Raw genomic sequence first — 19,812 nt, 5'->3', positions numbered from 1 at the left:
CTCAGACTTTCTATCAGGTTCCTCGGCATGGCTTACAACTTGTGCTGGCTCTCTCCTCTGTCCAGGGGAGATCTTTGACATGAGCAACATGACTAAAGCACAAGTTAAACAGGAGACTGTGTTGGAAAATAATCAGAAATAAAACCATCATTGTGCTTATTCTAGAAACGAACTGTGCTTTACTTCAGGGCCTGGTCCTGTCTTCAGATTGCACAGCATTAGGAAATCTCCCTTGAGCTTAAATCTCAAATGACTGGACAGGGTTTTAGTTATCTGTTTGTTTTTTGTTTTATTTTAGTTGTGTGTTTTTTTGTAATCCTGAAGAAGAAAAAAAAGTATGTAAAATAAACGTTTCAAAAGTATAAAAACCCCACCTGTCATGTTTTTATTTGACGGTTGCTTTTTATATGCATCAACCAAAGAAAAAGAGAAATCCTGAACCTGAGATTCTACCAAGCAGCCCATATGAGCACACACAACCCTCCTGAGATAGAGACACTATTATTATCTGTGTGTTTCTCAGTGGACTGGACACAGGCAGTGTAGAGTACAGCACACACGGGTCTATTTCACTCATCTCAAGGATTCACAGATATTTAGTAAATTCCGTCTCCCAGTTTCAGCCACAGCAGCAGATTGTGTTAAAGGGTTGATGGTCATCTGGTTGACAGAAGCTTCCTTGACCAGAGTTGCGTGGCGTGCTGGTGATCATGAGGAATTGTAGGCTAATCTAGGTAACATGCGTTGTTCTCAACTTGCTTTTACTCTGGTCCTATCTGAAATAGTGTATTGGGCTAGCTTTTACGTAGACCTAAAATGAGCACAGGTTAAAGGAATTCAATCTCTTTATAATTAAGCGATATCATGGAGTCCTGGGATTAGCCCAATGGCCATGCAGTTCTGAAGATTTTCTTTTCTCCCCAGACCTAAGCAATGGAAGTGACCAATCTACTGAACTCTTTAGACCCGCTGCTTCATAGATCAGTAGGGTGTTTTGTAATGTCAACCCCTGAGTGAAGTGATATAAATTAACCAAGATACCATGTTCACAAAGTAATTTTTCAATTGTCACTCATCGGAGTAAGGAAGCGCTGCTGCGGCGACACCTGCTGGTGAAATTCAGCACTGCATGCTACAGAGCTGGAGGTTGGAGGAATGAAGGATTACTAACCAATGTTTAAAAACTATGCATATGAAATTATAAAGAACCCACAGGACTGCACCTTGACTTCAGCATGAAAACAATACAAAATACAACTTTACTATAAATAATTATAAACATGTAGCAATTTATTTTCATGGCAATTATTAGAAGTGAAGATATTTACGTCCAGTATGTGGAGAGCAGCATAACAGCAGGAGCGCCACTTCAGTATCGGTCTGTCCTTCCTTTCCCTGGCTGTTGTACGGTGTGTGCGTGTTTGGCATTTGCTACTGTACGAGTTGACTGCTGTTGCTTTGTTTCCGTGATTGAAATAAGTCACTACTATCACTCAGCACACCTGAAACAAGATAGCGGTTTGTTTGCCTGAGAACATGCGAGCTTAACTAGCTTGAAACACTATAACGAATTGAAGTACTTGACTGAATGACCCGAGAAACGATTAAAACAATGTGAGCACTAGTTTGTGAAAAGCTTTTTTTTCCCCTTTATAATAAGTTGAATCTAAAACTGGGTGTCTTTGTATACAATGCAATTTACTTAATGTGTTGGGAATCGGAGACCTTCTCTGTGGAAGTCCAGAGTTGCACGTGTGAATAACGTTGATTCACGCATTTGTCTTTTAGAGTTTCTTATTTGAAGTTTGAAGTTTTTCTTAACTTTACTTTCATATAACTTAACTGTCCTAGTTGGCGACTGAAACACAAAAACAAAACGCGTAAGAATTGCTTACAAAAACCTGTCGAACAAATTGTTTTGGTTTAAAATAAAATAAAATAAATAAAACAGGATAACTTAATATGTGCTTGCGGTGGGGGGAGAGCTTGATTTGAAGTCTTTGAAATCTGAAAAGCAGTTGAAAAATGTAACCCTAGCCAGTGTACAGCACTGAAACCTGGACCAGATGAGACCGGTCTGATAGAGTGGTGAGGGTCTGGAATGGGTTACCTAGCCATGTTGCTGAAGCTGAATCCTTGGGATCCTTTAAGACCCGCCCTGACAAGGTTTTCAGTTCAAACATCTGCTAGGAACCGGACCAGTACTGATGGTCCGAGCTGCCTTCTCTCGTTCGTAAATGTTATGTTCTTAAATTCCCACCAATTCCATAGACTTTACACTAGGAGGTGCTGTGGTGCAGCTTGGACGAGTCACAGGAAAGCATGTATTGGTTTGTCCAGCAGATTACAGCACCAAAGAGGCGTGTATAGATATCCAAATACAGTGACTTAACGTGGACAAAAACACCGTGTTACAAAACAAGTCTCGTAATAAAGTTCACCAATGAGACATGTCATCATCACGTGTGCGGTCTCTCGGTGTTTCGTTAGACAGTATAAATAAAGTTTTTGCTTGTTTCTTTTGCGCATGCGTTACTGGGTCGGTGAGGAGGAGTCATTTCCTGCGGCGACGCTGAGGAAGAAGCGAGGTTGATTGAAAGGAGAGAAAGAGAATCCCGCTTTATACCTACATACACAGTAACCATTGCTGTCAGCTACCTGCAACACTAAAACCGCGCCACAGCGAAGACCCCGACAGGACTTGCCGTGCTCTTCCGTACTGACATGCCGAAGAATAAAGGTACGGGCCCCGCCGGTGTGGAGCTGGGGGCTGGAGTCGAAGCGGGGCCGGCGAGGCGGCTGTGATTCACGCAGCTGTGCCGAGCAATGTGGGAGAGAACGCGATCCTTATCTGGGCTTTTTACAGCTCAGTTTCTCTTTATACTAGTGAAGCGACGGCAGCACACACGTCTGTACATCTTGAGTGAACTAGGTTGTGTCTGTATTTAGTTCAATTAAAACCGTTGTTCTGAGTAATTCTGCGTTAATAGTAATACTACACAACAGTACTACTAGCGAAAGCTAAATCGTGCCGCCCTAAAGGTGCGAGAATAACGCACGACTAGGTTTGTGTAAATCTTGTATGTTATTTGGAAGTTGTTTGAAACGTTAGTCGCTTTGTTCAGTGTTTCTCTAGCATCAAACGTGTAGGTCCTTGATACTGTTTCTAGTGTATTGCACTCATACGGTCGGTTGCTGGTCGGCTAGGCCCCTAGGCTTATGGTGCAGTTGGTTTACTTAACGGCTTGTAAGTTACTGTATTTCACCACCAAATGCAGGCGAAATGGTCTTTATGTACTTAACCCTGAGGTTTGTTTAAATGGAAAATACGATTCCGATTGTCAGGATTAAAATGTCTTAATGGAGCCAGCTAGTTCAAGGCCATGATGTCTGGCAGTATGTAGTCGTAGTAGTGAACACTAGTTTGTAGGAGGAGTAGGACCTTATTTAAATATTTTTTTTCTGACGATATAACACAACTTATTTTGTTGGTGGTGGGGTTGATAAATATCTAAACTCGGTGGTCAGCAGGTTTTAATACTGTTCCAGTGAAACTTTCAGTTGTGAGTGTAGGGTTTTTTAAAATCTTTTTTTCTGGTGTCTATCTGTGTATTCTGTCTCGAAATATGCCTCCAGTGTTCTAACCTGTTGCTCCTTCAAAGCTTTCTCCAATTCTAATAATGCAGCCCACAGCGCTAAACACCCATCTATACACACCCTGTGTGACAGAACTGTCAAACTTGTGTGTTAAATCCTTATTTATCTTTTGAACTAAGTTTGTGATGGGCACTATGGAAGGGTTCAGCGTATACGTGAGTGCTGGGACCTGAGAACTTTAGTAATGCTTCAAAAAAAGAAAAAAAATGGACTGGATAAATCCCTTCAAACTACTTGGTGTATTAGAGCAGGATATAAATAAATAATCGCTGACTTAAGGTTAGAAAATCAATTAGATGATTTAGGTGACACAGCAACCAAGAATAATAGCATAGAGGAGTAATGATGTATTAAGCAAACCGGTTCACTCACAAGTGATAACTGAACCTGACTCTTGTGTTGAGTCGAATATCTGGTTCAATAGCTTTTTAAACGACTGGGAAGAAATGTGTTGTAACAATAGGGTTTACAAAGCAACAGTTACACGTTCCTCTGTGTACTCTGAGGTTCCAGTTCAGGGGATTGATTGCACAAGTTACTTGTAACTGTTGCTTAGTCCTGCTTATGAAATTTGACTTCTCTGTGCATTTCATTGTAATCCTTGTTTGGAAACAAAATAAATATCCAAACAATATTAAACAAAGCACAGTGTGGTTGTCCTTGAAGTATGAACAGCCTTACAAGGAAAACCTCCTCCTAGTGGTGTATGAGAGAGTAAGAGTGGCAGGTATGTCTGTGGACTGTTTATATATAATAATGAAACCTGGTCAATTCTGATCCAAGAACCTTTTGCGTATGGTCCAGCTAATGTAGCTTCTGTATACAGATGCATCGTTGTTCAGATTCACTTTATTGTAGCCCATGCCAATTTTTAAACTCTTTTCCTCTTCCTCTTCCATTCAAGGAAAGGGAGGTAAAAATCGGCGACGTGGTAAGAATGAGAACGAATCAGAAAAGAGAGAACTGGTGTTCAAAGAAGATGGGCAAGGTGAGTTACCAGCAGAAACGTGTTGCAAGGTTTAATTGTGGGGTTTACACTTTTCTTTTCCTTGTAGACTGGCACCAATTCTGTGTTTTGTGTTTCTCCCCAGAATATGCTCAGGTGATCAAGATGCTGGGTAATGGGAGGCTGGAAGCAATGTGTTTTGATGGTGTGAAGAGGCTGTGCCACATCAGAGGAAAACTAAGAAAAAAGGTTGGCTTGTGTTGATACCCTGTTGGATACATCTGTAAAGCATAATGCCAGGAACTGCATTGTACTGTACAGGAAATACCAAAAGCATCTGGTTCATTTAACCATGTTGCTCCAGCTAGAACTTTATTGTACTTCAAGAATTCATAAAAAAAAAAAGTTCTTCTGCAAATGTTAAGTTGCTTACTGTTTGTCTGCCTGATGCAATGTATATTAGTTATGTTCACATGCTGGTACACAACTCGCCAGCTGGTGCTGTCTAGCAGAATTGGAACTGCTCAGTGTTTTGAGTTGCATTGTAGTCACACCCACCGGACAAGGAGCATTAATCCCTGGGTGTTTAATTATACACCACCCTCTTGGCTTGTCACAGTTGTCAGGGTGCTATGTAGATCAGTTTTATACTGAGGGTCACAGTACATGGGGGCTGGGGGGGGATGTGCCCAAAGTAATTGCTACTGTAATACATTGTTCATTGGGTCTGATGAGTCATCAACACCTAAAGACAACTGATTATTTTCTGGCAGTTGCATTTGAAAGTCTGTTTTAAAAGGGGAACCAAATCTGGGACTGCAATAAGAACCAACTGTTATACCAATTAGTTAAATATGCATGCTGCTCAACCAGAAACATTTTGCATGCTTTGTCAAATTTTAATTCTTTGATAACTTAATGTCTTTAATTGTACAGGTTTGGATAAACACATCAGATATTATATTGGTCGGATTGAGAGATTATCAGGTAACTCTTTGTTTTACTTTTGTAGAGACCCGTGCTTTCTGCAATCGGATTATAAGATACTGATGTATACCAGTCTATTTTTAAAACGATAGCATTGTAGCTGAATCAGAATAACACGAATCTAAGTGAAAACTGCAAAGAACAAATAGAAATATTACAGCTCTTCCTACCAGGACCTGTGTTAATTAATTGGCTACCTGGGTTCAGTAAACATGGACTGGAATAGATTAAAGCCCAAGAGTGCTGCTGCAATATTGTTTGAGTGCTGCAGTAACTCCAGTTTCTTGCAGGGCCATCTCCAGTAACATCAGTACATTTTAAAAACATCTATTTTTGTATCCTACTGTATTGAATCAGTCTGTCATTAGTACTGAACATAGCTTTCCCACTATTGATTTGGGCAGAGTCTTAGACCTTGCTGAGTAATGCATTCAGTGTACATTGTTTTCTCTAGGACAACAAAGCTGATGTCATTCTAAAGTACAATGCAGATGAAGCCCGAAGCTTGAAAGCATACGGTGAACTTCCAGAACATGGTGAGTTCTTTTTGTTTGGCATTTCCCTTTTATAAGCCATGCTTATGCAGTTTCTTATTGGATGATCTCATGCAACCCTGAATCAGCCAGTGATGCGTGCACAATAAAGCACAGGGATGTAGCCTGAAGTGTCTGTGTATGTCTTGTATCGCTTTACAATACAATGTTTGAAGCCTGGTATCTGAATAGAATTGTAGTCCAGTGGTACTCATTTGTAACAGATTGAAGGAGTCACAGTTCAGGATTCTGTAATTAACTGAGCAGTCCAGAGGCTTGTTCCGACCAGGTCTTACTGTTTCATTGAACTTCTGTATTGAATTCAGTAATAACGGGCCAAAACCTATTACCACTGCTATGCAGTATCCTTAATATATGTTTATGATTTGTGCCATTAAAAGTACTAGAGTAAGGGTATCCAAAGCTGGCCCTTCCACTCCTGGTCTTTGTTCCAATCCTGTTCTAAACTGTTTAATTGAGCCAATTGAACCTCCATCCAGACCCTGAAGTAGTTCATTGTGTCATTGTTCCTGTTAACCCTGGAGTGGAATGGCCCTCCAGGACTGTGATTGGACACTCTGGTAGTAGAGGAAATCCTTGCTTTTACAGCTTGACACTTTCTGATGTCCTTGGGTGGAACTGAACATTTGCTATATGGCAGTAATAGTCCCTTTTGTAATGTGGTGGGTTTGCTTTTTCCCTACTCCAGCTAAAATCAATGAAACAGACACGTTTGGACCTGGTGATGATGATGAAATTCAGTTCGATGATATTGGGGATGATGATGAAGATATCGATGATGTAAGTATAAACAGCTTGAACCTCAGGGGCGCTGATAAACATTGCTCCCACTGAATTGCATATTAACGGAGAGTCATAGATGTATCATTAACTTGGGTCCATGCTGTAATGTTGCCATTGCACCCAATCGTCCTTATCGGCCATAAACGCACGTAAAATATTGCTTGCATATGAGTTGCCCTGTAATTTTTATCAAAGCACCTGCCTGGTCTTTCTTGAGGACACAAAGAATACAAACAGTGACTGACCACACCACACTCTCCGTTTGCAAAGGAATGCCATCAGGTCATGGCTACATTTCGCAAAGGACGACACAGAAATTTATACACTTCTATGATTTATGCAGTACTTTTAATGTCTTAATTTTTTTTTCCTTCCACAGATCTAAGTTGGACTGTTTATCCCATTGTCTTACAAGTGTGATTCTGCACTTGCTGTGGGATTACAAGCAAGGACTGGCTCTCAGCAAAGCAACCTGAATCAGGATCAGTTTCCTACACATAGTAACACAATGATAAAAAAAATAAAATGCTGTGGATGGTTTTATGTACTTCAATTCATTTTCAGCATTTGTTTTAATGCATTTGTATTTCTCTCAATAGAATTTGAATTTAGGATATATATATATATATATATATATTAAAACAAAAACACGCAGAAGTGTCTGAATTTACAATAAAAAGTCAAACACTTGTTTTTCAGATTTATAATTTTATTTTTTTGTAAAGTATCTGTGCTTCAAGGCATTTTGTCCAATTATTTTGTTTTGGTTATAAAAAAAAAAAGTGACTGTAGGATCTTCCTATTGTCCATGCTGCGAGGGCTTCACCATCTTGCCCATAGATTTGATCTTTGCAATGACAGCTAGTCACTGCTGGATGGTTTCGCCCCACCACCTTGAATTTCTTTTGAGCAATGCCCTTCAATAAAATCGATATGAACCGTTTTTAACTACCTGTGGATCTTTGCATTTGTTATGTTGCAGGTACCAATATCTCGAATTTAGATTCCTGAACATTTCAACCAATCTGTTACACCAGTGTTTTGTAGTGCAGTGAAATGGATGACTAGCATGAAGTCAATTTTACCAATTTGAAATGGTTTCTCTGGCTGTTGTGTAGAATTCTTAACGTTTGTGACTCTTGAGGCGTTGATAAGTGACCAATGTCATTTTTCTTCCTAATTTGACCAATGGAACGCTTCGATTTCTGTTTGATCATACATAAAGCATCAGTAAAAGTGCAGTGCTGTATTTCAGGAGCCACATGTGTTTTACACAGGGGCATCACTAGGTGGTGCTGTTGGTAAACAAGATTGCAAAACTCAAGAAATGTGATACTGTGTTGGTTGTGCGTGTGCAATTCAGATATCTTGGAAAAATACAATTTTAGAATTAAAATCGGTTTATATATTTTGTATTTAAGTATATTTAGTAAAAGGGAATTCGCACAATCTTGATCTTGTCTGAGATTTTGTGTGGTCAGATTATCAGGATGCATAAAAAGGGTATATCAATGAAACCTCCCTATATACAGACTGGTTGTTGAAGGAGCGTTCACAACTGATTTCACAGACCCCAATTAGCACTAGTCTCGGACTATCTTGCCTAAAATAACATTAGGTAGTCCAAGATCCGCGCTAATCGGGGACTGAAACCAGTACTCAGTGTTTGTTTAAAACTTTGATGCCCAAATATTAATTTATAGCTTCTATTTAAATTACATTATTACCAGTAGATATGTGCATTCAAGTTTGAATCCCTAATTAATGACTTGCTCCTCAGTAAATACTACTGTAACTTTTTTTAATTTTTATATTTTGCATAAAATGTATTTGAGTTTCTCTTCGGTATTACACATTTAAACAATGTTTGGAAACAGACGTTTCAATAGAATGATATGCATGTTTATATTCAGATGTGTAATTTATGAGGAATTTATTAGCAAGTCTACACATTACTTTTTAGTGCTCAGTTTCTTAGAGGATCAACATTCATGCTGCTCCTACTGCAAATAATTCAGCTTTCTGTCTGCATCCTTATTTACTAACTGCTATATAAAAGTGTGCAGAAGAAAAACAGCCTCAGTATTTCAAGTTCCGTAGCCTCAACAGACATAAAGATTTAGGCTCCTGTCATAATGTTGTTTGGTGTGTCCTGGCTAATCTAGTTGAATAAAGTTCAGTTCAAAATTGCATGATAAATAAATATCTATAGGTCCTTAAAACACTGCAGCTGAAGTGTTAATTAATGAAAAAGGAAAAATAACTTCCTGTCGTGCTTATACACCCTAAACAATACAGTTTATATAGAGACAGTTCTTGTTTAAGAGCCAGCTTGTTCATGTGAAAATTGTATTGTCTTGTACCAATGTTGTACTACATGCATATGATAAGGTGTTTTATGTAAACCATTAAATATTATACAGCATAATCTTTATTTTCTTTTTTTGTAAAACAGTACAGTAAAACAATGCTCTAATTTATACATGTGTAAGCACTAGAGCTATGTATAGTTACTAAATACAGCTGCTTATTTAATGTCATGTACTCCTTTGGGGAAGGAAGGGGGTTTGTTATGGTTTGTACCAAATATCCTTGTTTCTTGTTCTGGTCCACTGAAAAAGATTGAATTGAAATCAATGTCTGCTCTTGACATTAATGATTCCCATTAATGATTCCCACTGAACTCCTCCACAGAAGAGAAGGGCATCTGGGTGAGTTTCCAACACAGCCTGGCCTGGCTGAATAACCTCGGATCTCTACCCTGTCGGGTTACATAGCTCTGCATATAGTACCATGTTCTCCAGGTACATGGAAGCGGTTTGTTCGTCTGAACTGTCTTTCTGTTTGGCATTTTAGGGTTGGTCTAGAGAACCCGCTGGTCCAGTTGTGATGAAACTTGTCAGTAAATTCTGTAGTTTGGGGCCTTAGAAAACGGGAGCAGAACTTCCCCACTGAAACATGTTACACCAGTTGATCGATCTGAATTGTGCTTGGATATGCTTTGGAGAGTCCTGATCCACAGTATTGTCAGTGAACTCTCTTCTTTAATAACCTCTGTTCCTTGTTTTGCATGTGAAGTTATACAAGACCTCTGGATTCTGGAGCCAGTGTACCAGAGATTAATCCCAACAGCAATATCATAAGAGAATGGAAACCAAGCCACGTTCCTACTGCTGCCAAAGAGCTGACAAGGAACCGGCAAGCAGTGATGGGTCGAATGCCATCCTCTTGTTTGTAACTTATCTTATGTAGCAAAAGACAACTTAAGACTTAATGCAAGCCCCTCAAATATCTTGGTTGTGTATTTCTGGTCTGGTAACTTTATTGGTAGCAGGAGAGCAACACGATTAAACCAGGATTGAAGGGTATGTCATATGAAGATAGACTGAAAGAGCTGAATCTGTATAGCCTAGAAAGGAAGAGAGTCAGAGGTGACTTAATAGAGGTATTTAAAATTGTCAAGGAGTGTAACAAAGTAACTGCTGAGAATTATTTGAATGAAGGTGAGCCATTAGAACAGGCTGCCAGACAGAGTTGCTGAAGTAGAGACTACCGGATCCTTCAAGAATAGACTGGATGCTGTCATGAACAATACTGTATAACCCTAATGTGACCACAATAAGACCTTTAGCTAGCCGTCTGGTTGAAGGGTGGTCCGTTTAGCCATGGATTCCCAGAGGTTTCATTTCCCCTACTAACCAGGTTACAGACCACGCTAGCACCAAAGTGAGTGAGCATAGGTGGGCCGAATGGCCTTCCCTCGTTCTGGAATTTCTTTAGTTCTTATGTTCTATTTGTTCTTTTCTGAAAAAAATGGACTAATGACGTGTGTAACAGGGCGGAGGCTGGGCGTGTACCGGCAACCCCGCACACAGGCGAGCGTCTTAACCAAAAGATCCAGGCTCGTCTGCATTCGTTGTTCCAGAGCTTTTAACCTCATCTCATCTCACTGACGGGACACAATCCGTCATGGCACTGCATCACACAACACTGCCCGTTACAGTGCTAATGACATGCTAATGGTCAAGAGCTTTGAGAGACTGGCCCTTTATCATTCAGGAGGGAAAGGACAGACAATATGTGCTCCACAGAAATACACTGTTAATCCCAACACTGCAGCCCTAACATTTAAAAACAGCTGTGCTAATAGAGTTAAAAAGCAGTCAATAGACCAGCCACTGTTTCTATCATTAACACAGACCCCTTTGTGGCAGTTTTAGGGGATACCCCTTGGCAACTGGTACATATCTTTAATTCATAATCTGGATACATTCATAACCTCAAACTTCAAACAAAGACAAACAGCTTGGGCAATATAATTACAGTAAACATGAATTTGAATGGGTTGAGGCAAGTTTGGGGTAGAAAAGATATCAGCACTTGCCCTGCCACCTGTGAAAAGCATTTCTTTCATGTGGGGAGTGAGCTGTGATTTCCGTTTCTTTCTTAAAACAGCAACACAGCTCAAGAGAACAAGCCTGGGCGATTAGGAGCCTCCATCGCAGGCATTCAGACAAGTGCAGCATGACTGGGGTGCAGGGTCATTTGTTCCCCACTTTCATTTATTTTTATTTCTGTCACTGGTGCTACATTGAATTGGGATGCACTGTGTTCTACCCAGGTCTGCGCTCTGTCATTCCAGCAGGGCCTCTCCCTGGTGCTACATTGAATTGGGATGCACTGTGTTCTACCTAGGTCTGCGCTCTGTTATTCCAGCAGGGCCTCTCACTGGTGCTACATTGAATTGGGATGCACTGTCTTCTACCTAGGTCTGCGCTCTGTTATTCCAGCAGGGCCTCTCACTGGTGCTACATTGAATTGGGATGCACTGTGTTCTACCCAGGTCTGCGCTCTGTTATTCCAGCAGGGCCTCTCCCTGGTGCTACATTGAATTGGGATGCACTGTGTTCTACCCAGGTCTGCGCTCTGTTATTCCAGCAGGGCCTCTCACTGGTGCTACATTGAATTGGGATGCACTGTGTTCTACCCAGGTCTGCGCTCTGTTATTCCAGCAGGGCCTCTCACTGGTGCTACATTGAATTGGGATGCACTGTGTTCTACCCAGGTCTGCGCTCTGTTATTCCAGCAGGTCCTCTCACTGGTGCTACATTGAATTGGGATGCACTGTGTTCTACCCAGGTCTGCGCTCTGTTATTCCAGCAGGGCCTCTCACTGGTGCTACATTGAATTGGGATGCACTGTGTTCTACCCAGGTCTGCGCTCTGTTATTCCAGCAGGGCCTCTCACTGGTGCTACATTGAATTGGGATGCACTGTGTTCTACCCAGGTCTGCGCTCTGTTATTCCAGCAGGGCCTCTCACTGGTGCTACATTGAATTGGGATGCACTGTGTTCTACCCAGGTCTGCGCTGTTATTCCACAGCAGTACTGCTGGTATAAAGAGATTACAAAGCTTATATAACCACGCACACACTCTTCTACTTAATGGAAAAAGCAGTGGCTTTAGGCTAAATGAAATTCTGCATTTTATTTTACTTGCGGTGTGTTTATACAAATAGCGTCGTGAGGTACACTGAAGGTTTTGTAGTTCCTTCTGGGGGAATCTGCAGCTGACCTGCCATAAAGGATGCTAATTCAATGTGATCTTACTTTCTCTTTTACTGTTTCCCAGAACATCCAGTGACTGGGAAGTATGCTATTTAGCATTTCCATTGAACAAAACAAAACAAAAAAACAGATTGTGGTCAAGGGGGTATGCTATTTCTATCAGCCCTCTATCTCTAATGCACAATAAGCGCAAGATATTGAGTTGAAGGAACTTGGTGCCCTTTTTGCCCGTGTGTAGAGGGGTTTGGTGCTCTAGACGCCGATCTGTTTTGTGGGGAAAGGGCAATAGCGGTCTTACATTTTATTATAACAGAGCAGCACAATACATTTCAGGCAATAGGTGGCGCTGTGGTACTGCATGCCAGAAGGAACAGAAAATGTACAAGGATATCCGCATCAGCAAAATAACAAATATTAATAATTATCAATAAGTGTACATATGTGAAAGGATACACACAGGGCATACACTGGATTACCTTGGGCTGTATTCATAAAGAACTCGCCTCCAAAGAATGCATAGGACCCTATCGGTGACCCAGGTTTAAATGAGACTCCATTCCAGTTCAGTACTGGTAAAGGTTAAACTCGATTCTGCCCAGACTGATTTAACAGCCTCGGATTATTATCATATAAGCAAGTCCACCGCTGCTGCTGCACGCAACACGTAGTCACCACTGATCATATGTGTGACTGCTTTGAGATCAGAGGAGTGTCAGAAGGAGCTCCTTGTCCTTCAGGCTATTTGTTTGAATGTTTTCAGTGGTGTGTTTACTCCTTGCAGCTACATGCAGGGTAATTACAGCTGCTCAAACGCGTGTTAAAACAATGTGTTCTCAATAGAACTGAGGCAGAACGCTGGTTACCAGTGCCTCTCAATTAGTGGCACGCTCTGCATTGTGATCCTGCCTATTCATCACAGCAGGACATTATAAAATAGTAGTCATCAATCGGCCAGATAAAAAATAAAATACTTTTAACACTTTTTTTGCCCTCAGACAAAAAACCCCTACGACATAGTATGTTCCCAGTTAATATATGAATACAGATTAAAATTAAATAAAATTAAAACAACAACAACATAAGAATGGAAATGCATGGGGGTCTATTTAGTTAAATATGTATTACTTATTACATGGTTTGGAATACATTTTGTGTCACTCATCGTCAAAACGTTTAATTTTATAACATCAATAGATAGACATATAGACATGTTCACTCAATTTCACAAATGCGTTTAATGTATTCCACTGTTTTTTTTTCTTCAAAATTCACACAGACACCAGCGTCACAAAATATCTTTTTAATTTGCCAAAATTTAAATTAAGTTTATCTACTAAATAGCACAATCCCGTTTTAAAATAATAATAATAATAATAATAATAATAATAATAATAATAATAATAATAATAATAATAATAATAAACGCATGACACACGACTGCTGAAATCTGCTGCGTATCGTCTATCGCCTCAATTATTATAATCCACCTTAAACTACCTCTAGTACTCCCCACAGAACTGCGCCAGCAGTCCGCAGCCTGTGAGTTTTTATGCTGAGTGAGGGTCAGGCAGTGAAAGGGTTTCTTTCATTTTCCATTCACATTGCCTGCGCTGTTTTGATATTGCTGGTTTTGATGATGATGATGATGATGATGATGATGAAGACGGGAGCGAGGCATCTCACTAAGGTTTAAATTTTGGGTAAATTGTGCGGCAGCTGGAGGAGACATTGCGCGTGTGCACATAGAGAAGGGGACTATACACAGGAGCAGGAAGATGGCGGAATGCGCAATAGAAACAGCTGGGGAAAGCAGACCAGGTAAGGCTCTAATTAAGCAAGTCGGTCTAAACTGGGAACAGTGGTCGCAGATGCTGTTGGTCTGTTTAGTGGGCGATGGTGGACAGACTGGAGAATGCCCAGGTTTGATTGTCTCTGCTCAGTAACCTACAGTAGCCATTAAATAAGAATCGCAGAAGGATAGCTGTCAAGGTGGTCGCAGTGGAATTCCATCATCAGCATTCAGGTGTGCGGTGGATTTTAAATATTAAAATTTAAAGGAGACTGGACAGCCGCGCAGCCGAGTGAGACGTCGTCGGATTTTCTTTAGGTTTTGGAAATGGAAAGGAAGCTTACGGATTAATATTATTGTTATTGCGAACGACACATAATACACAGATAAGCTAATAGAAATACAAAATCCGCACTACGTATGCTTGCATTAATATGATTTTTTTCTTCTTCTGAATGAATTGAATCAGTTGGATTTTGTTGTTTTGTTTTAGTAAGCAGGATATGTGAAGTACTGCATGCAAGCCATGCAGTACTTCACATAATATAATAAAGATATTTGCAGAAAAATAGGAAGCACGGACTTCATCTCAAAGCCGTGTTTGTTTGCCTTTTAAATGTAACACGTTTAAATTTGATAAACGAGCACATTTTATAGTGTAGGCTTCTACTTGGAAGGAACCCTTTTGAAGTTGTATCTTTGTGTGCAGTTGTACAGTGTAGCTTGAATGGTGTGTGAATATTGTATGTATGGAGATGTGAACAGAAATGAATCTAATATACATTTGTGTAGTTCTTTTTTTAAGAATAGTCTTTATTGGTACAGGAGGATATGGGCAAGTTGCTGTACACCACAAGGACGCGCTTAGTTTTCCATTGTCAAACATGTGCAGTTTTTACAGTAAGACTTGGGCAGTCAGTGTAAGGTCTTTACACATACATGTTGTGTGTATCTTAAATAATAGTTTAAACGTTTAGGGAATTAACATAATCATTCAGTCAAGTTTTGAGTAGGAATCAATGGTGACACTCGCTGCTCAGGTTTGTGTTGAAATTTAATTTTCAGTTGAACATCATTTGACTTTATGTATTAAAGTTTGAGCAGGAGAATGTCACTGAAATGATCCGTCTTGTAGTGGAGGTTGTCCTGTCGGCGCTTCCTAGAATCGGAGGAATTGCCTGCAGAGCCTGTTATCAGTCAGTGTCGGTATATACCGTGAAAGAAGCATTCATTTTCAGTACCTTGCACAAAATGAGATCAAGTGCCAACGGGGGCCAAACAATTTCTGAACCAATATGAATTTCATATTTTGTTTACTAAAACCTATTGACTTTTACCCCGCGTAATGAGGGTCGGCATTTCAAGAGCTGTTTTATTGCTGATTGTCAACATTAATTATTTGTGCAGTAAAGCGGGATAAAAGGCCAGGCTGTCGATTGGTGATAACAGCAGCAGCACTGAACTTGGTACTGTGTGACGTCATCCCCCCTGATCTATCTCAGAGATTCTCACAAGAGATGTTCTGGTTTACCGGTTGGGGTCATTATCCACTTCAGTGCTACATAACGAGTGACCAAATACCTGTCTAAAATAACGAGAAAACAGAGAAGCTTCTTTTAATGAACAGCCACACATTGAATTGAAATACTCCAGGAACAGTAAGCATGCACATTTACAGTATGCAGATTCTGTTCTTTTGCACACTTTTTAAAGCATTCCTTCTAGTTACAGTATATGGAATAAATGTGTATTTGGCAAAGGGGCAGGGGAACAATTAAAACAATTACTTTTTGTTTCATATATATATATATATATATATATATATATATATATATATATATATATATAAAACAATTGGTAAACTGAAGGCTTCTGCCTTTTTCAGATAGCATGGTAGAAATATCCAGGTAGTGATGTGTGCATACTGGTATATGTATTGCACAGGAGGGGGAGTAGTGCAATTGTAGCTCCCACTACCCTTCTTGGCATTTTGTAGATGTAAGTAAAGCTGTGGGAAGCCTTTCTGTGCATTTGGCATTTTTAAAATGTGCTGAAATGTGATTTAATCAGGAGAACATAATGCAATACTACAGAAGATTTATTAACACGCTGCCTTGATTTGCTGGACATTTTCACTGAGTGCTGATCGATCTGATCCATCTGTTTCCAGCTTGCCAGATGAATTCTGTAATAAATGCAGTACTTTGCAATGCATGTTTACCTCCCCACCCATCTGAAGAGTGTGCATCCCTAGCCTAGGTGATGGTGTGATTGTGTAGAAGAGACTGCGAGTCGCACAGGAGAAGGATGTGTTTTAAGAGGCTGTTTAGCGTGGAAAAACTTGATTGCAGGAATGGTGCATTTGATACATTTCATTAAGTGTTAAGAATAATTAATACATAAAATAAAATTTAAAAAAAAAACAGCTGAAAAAGGGTTTCTCTTGCCCCTGTAACACAACCAGAGACTCTCTCCTGAACTGCATTTCAGCAGTAAATTGTGATCTGGATGTTATAAAGTACTCTAGCGGTAGTTCTGGTCTCACATTGATCCGAAGTGCGTTCTGAGTTCCGGTCTCACATTGATCTGAAGTGCGTTCTGAGTTCCGGTCTCACATTGATCTGAAGTGCGTTCTGAGTTCCGGTCTCACATTGATCTGAAGTGCGTTCTGAGTTCCGGTCTCACATTGATCTGAAGTGCGTTCTGAGTTCTAGTCTCACATTGATCTGAAGTGCGTTCTGGGTTCCGGTCTCACATTGATCTGAAGTGTTCTGAGTTCCGGTCTCACATTGATCTGAAGTGTTCTGAGTTCCGGTCTCGCATTGATCTGTAGTGTGTTCTGGGCTCCTCTTGAAGTGAGTGTCGAATGAATAAATTATTCATTTGATAATGACGAGTAGGAAATTATCTTGCTGAACCTTGCTAAGTGCTTCACAGTTTGTTTAATGAAGCCACTCTCGTGGTTTAGAATATAGCTAGTAGAAGAGGTTTGCTTGGCATTTTTGGCCAATATATTTAATAGTTTGCCTTCTGTTTTATAGTAACAGAACTATTTGCATTTGATTTGCAGTATATTTGATTAAAGGGAGTGGAGACCTCTCCCTGGTAAAGATTATTGGTTTGTAAATGTTTAACGAGATAAACATGAACCTTGTTCTTTAATCAAGCTGCTGCAGTTTTTGCAACATGCTGCTTCTCAATACTGCTGAATGTTTAAAGAGATAGTTGATGTGGTTTGTGTCTGAAAACCAAACTGAATGACAAAAAGATAAGTTGGTATCCTCTGAGAGCAACTGCACAGAATAAAAAGATCTAGCTTTGTTGATTTTATAGCAATATCACCTTTATTAGGAGTACCCAGGGTTGGGGTTATTTCCTTTTTAAAATCAATTCCCAATTCCAATCCCATCAAAGGAATTCCTGTGCAGGACTTGGAATTAGAATCTGAATTGATTAAAAGGGAATTAGGATTGGAATTGGAATCTAACCCTGCATGTACCCTACAGTACAAGAAACAAATTTTGAAGGGTTACATTTGTATCCCCTTTGAAAGTTTCTCCGGAGATTTAAGTGTGTGGTGTTGAAAATGATATATGGTGAAAGCTCTGCTTTGTTGTATATCCAGTCAGGGATAGTCAGAGGCAGGCTTTTGCCTGAGAAGAGGAATGTGAAAGCAGGTCAGTACTGTGTGGACAGGGCAAGACTGTCATTGATGTGATCATACAGAACGTAGTCTCTTTTCTTATCCTCTGTCATTGATGTGATCATACAGAACGTAGTCTCTTTTCTTATCCCCTATCGTTGATGTGATCATACAGAACGTAGTCTCTTATCCCCTGTCGTTGATGTGATCATACAGAACGTAGTCTCTTTTCTTATCCCCTGTCGTTGATGTGATCATACAGAACGTAGTCTCTTTTCTTATCCCCTGTCGTTGATGTGATCATACAGAACGTAGTCTCTTTTCTTATCCCCTGTCGTTGATGTGATCATACAGAACGTAGTCTCTTTTCTTATCCCCTGTCGTTGATGTGATCATACAGAACGTAGTCTCTTTTCTTATCCCCTGTCTTTGATGTGATCATACAGAACGTAGTCTCTTTTTTTATCCCCTGTCGTTGATGTGATCATACAGAACGTAGTCTCTTTTCTTATCCCCTGTCGGGTGATACAGTGGAGCTGAGCATGCTTGCATGTGTTACACTTCTTCAGTTTTGCAAACATCTAGTAACCCACTTGTACAATTGTGATGAAACTTGCTCAGGGCTTTCTTGAGCACGAGTTATCAAATATGTTATAATCTCAAGGAGGGTGTTTGACTGTTTGTCTCGCGGTCCATGTGTCAGTGTTGCATTTACCAAAATAATTGAGAAAACCCAGAGGATATTGGCAAAGCACCTCCGAATCCATCAAACACTGAAACACTATGAGAAATGGGCTTATGAGCGGATTAAATATACGCATGGATTGTCCTTGCCTTGAGATACATAGTGTCTCGACGCATCTTCCCGCCTATGGGATATTTGCACACAGCTCTTCTGTCTTTTATATAAAGCAGGTTTTTGTTCCTGCACCTCGGCCGCACTCTTCTTCAGCTGCTGAGATTACTCCTTGCAGGCAGGGAGTTTTCAATCACAAAGAATCTGTCCTCTTGTCAGGTTGAATTGTACCTCTGCACAGCCGACTTCATTATCCTGATCGTGTGCATGTGCTGTACTGTAGTGCAGTCCGTGTGCTGGCTGGTTTCATTTGAAATCTTGACCTCGCAGGATATTTTATACTAAGATAAGGTTGGGACCTCGGTTTGGTTTTAAACATGAAGCGTGTCAACACACATCTAAGTTCAAGTTTCTTTTAAGTAATGAAATGGCATTGTAATCAGTGGGTAGCGTGTCTATGTGTAATGGTATTCCTTTAACAATAGCTATTCATTGGCCAGCTGTGCGCTGCATAGCCCTGTTTACCTAAGGTTGAGACTCTTAAAGTTATTCTGCATCAGGCTGCTGAAGTCGTGAGAATCTCTGAGTTGACCGTAGCATGTCAGTATGGCAGAAAAAAAAAGACATTTAAATCAAGGGTGACCAAAGCTGTCCCTCCCACTCCTGGTCTTTGTTCCAACCCTGTTCTAAATTGTTTAATTGAACCGATTAAACCTCCACCCAGACCCTGCCGTCGTTCACAATCTCATTCTACCTGTTATACCTGGAGTGGACACCCCTGGTTTAAATATAAGTGTTTTGAAGAGACTGTTTTACTGTTTGAGATGTTTTTAGTTTGCAGAGTAGTATCACAATCCCATGATAAATTTCGGTTTGCAGCATTTTTGCTGCAAGATGTAGGCGTGAGGTTTCAGGAGAACAGTATTTTAATATTACAGTTGCATTACATGTAGCACTGGACACTAGGTTTGGAGACTGCATACCCAGTATCGTACTGGTATATGATTCTGCTCTTCTTCTTCTTGTAACTGGAGTCAGTGAGACATTCTTTGATGTGCACAGATGAGTAGAACTGAAGAGTTTGGCAGCC

At 40.2% G+C, this 19,812-nt stretch overlaps 2 protein-coding genes across 14 annotated transcripts in view; both read left to right on the top strand.

Annotated features, from left to right (window-relative positions):
- The first annotated feature begins 2,510 nt into the window (after window positions 1–2,510).
- On the top strand, window positions 2,511–7,875 carry LOC117406180 (eukaryotic translation initiation factor 1A, X-chromosomal). The gene is made up of 7 exons (XM_034010086.3): window positions 2,511–2,740; window positions 4,562–4,645; window positions 4,749–4,852; window positions 5,540–5,590; window positions 6,045–6,126; window positions 6,833–6,924; window positions 7,307–7,875. Exons 1-7 carry the CDS (start codon window positions 2,725–2,727, stop codon window positions 7,310–7,312), a joined length of 435 nt encoding a protein of 144 aa, XP_033865977.1. The 5' UTR covers window positions 2,511–2,724; the 3' UTR covers window positions 7,313–7,875.
- A 6,128-nt stretch (window positions 7,876–14,003) lies between these two features.
- LOC117407139 (MAP7 domain-containing protein 2-like) overlaps window positions 14,004–19,812 on the top strand; it is a 38,297-nt gene continuing 32,488 nt past the window's right edge. For 9 of the 13 annotated variants that reach the window (XM_059030758.1, XM_059030756.1, XM_059030755.1 and 6 more), the window contains exon 1: window positions 14,325–14,414. In XM_059030758.1, coding sequence (XP_058886741.1) covers window positions 14,363–14,414 — 52 coding nt within the window. In that variant the 5' untranslated portion in view covers window positions 14,325–14,362. The other 4 variants (XM_059030754.1, XM_059030752.1, XM_059030747.1 and 1 more) reach the window with 3 other exon arrangements.

The sequence above is a fragment of the Acipenser ruthenus genome, chromosome 9 (genome assembly GCF_902713425.1).
Source record: "Acipenser ruthenus chromosome 9, fAciRut3.2 maternal haplotype, whole genome shotgun sequence".
Lineage (NCBI taxonomy): Eukaryota > Metazoa > Chordata > Actinopteri > Acipenseriformes > Acipenseridae > Acipenser > Acipenser ruthenus.
Note: the sequence above shows the minus strand (reverse complement) of the source record. Positions and strands in the feature narration are given on the sequence as shown.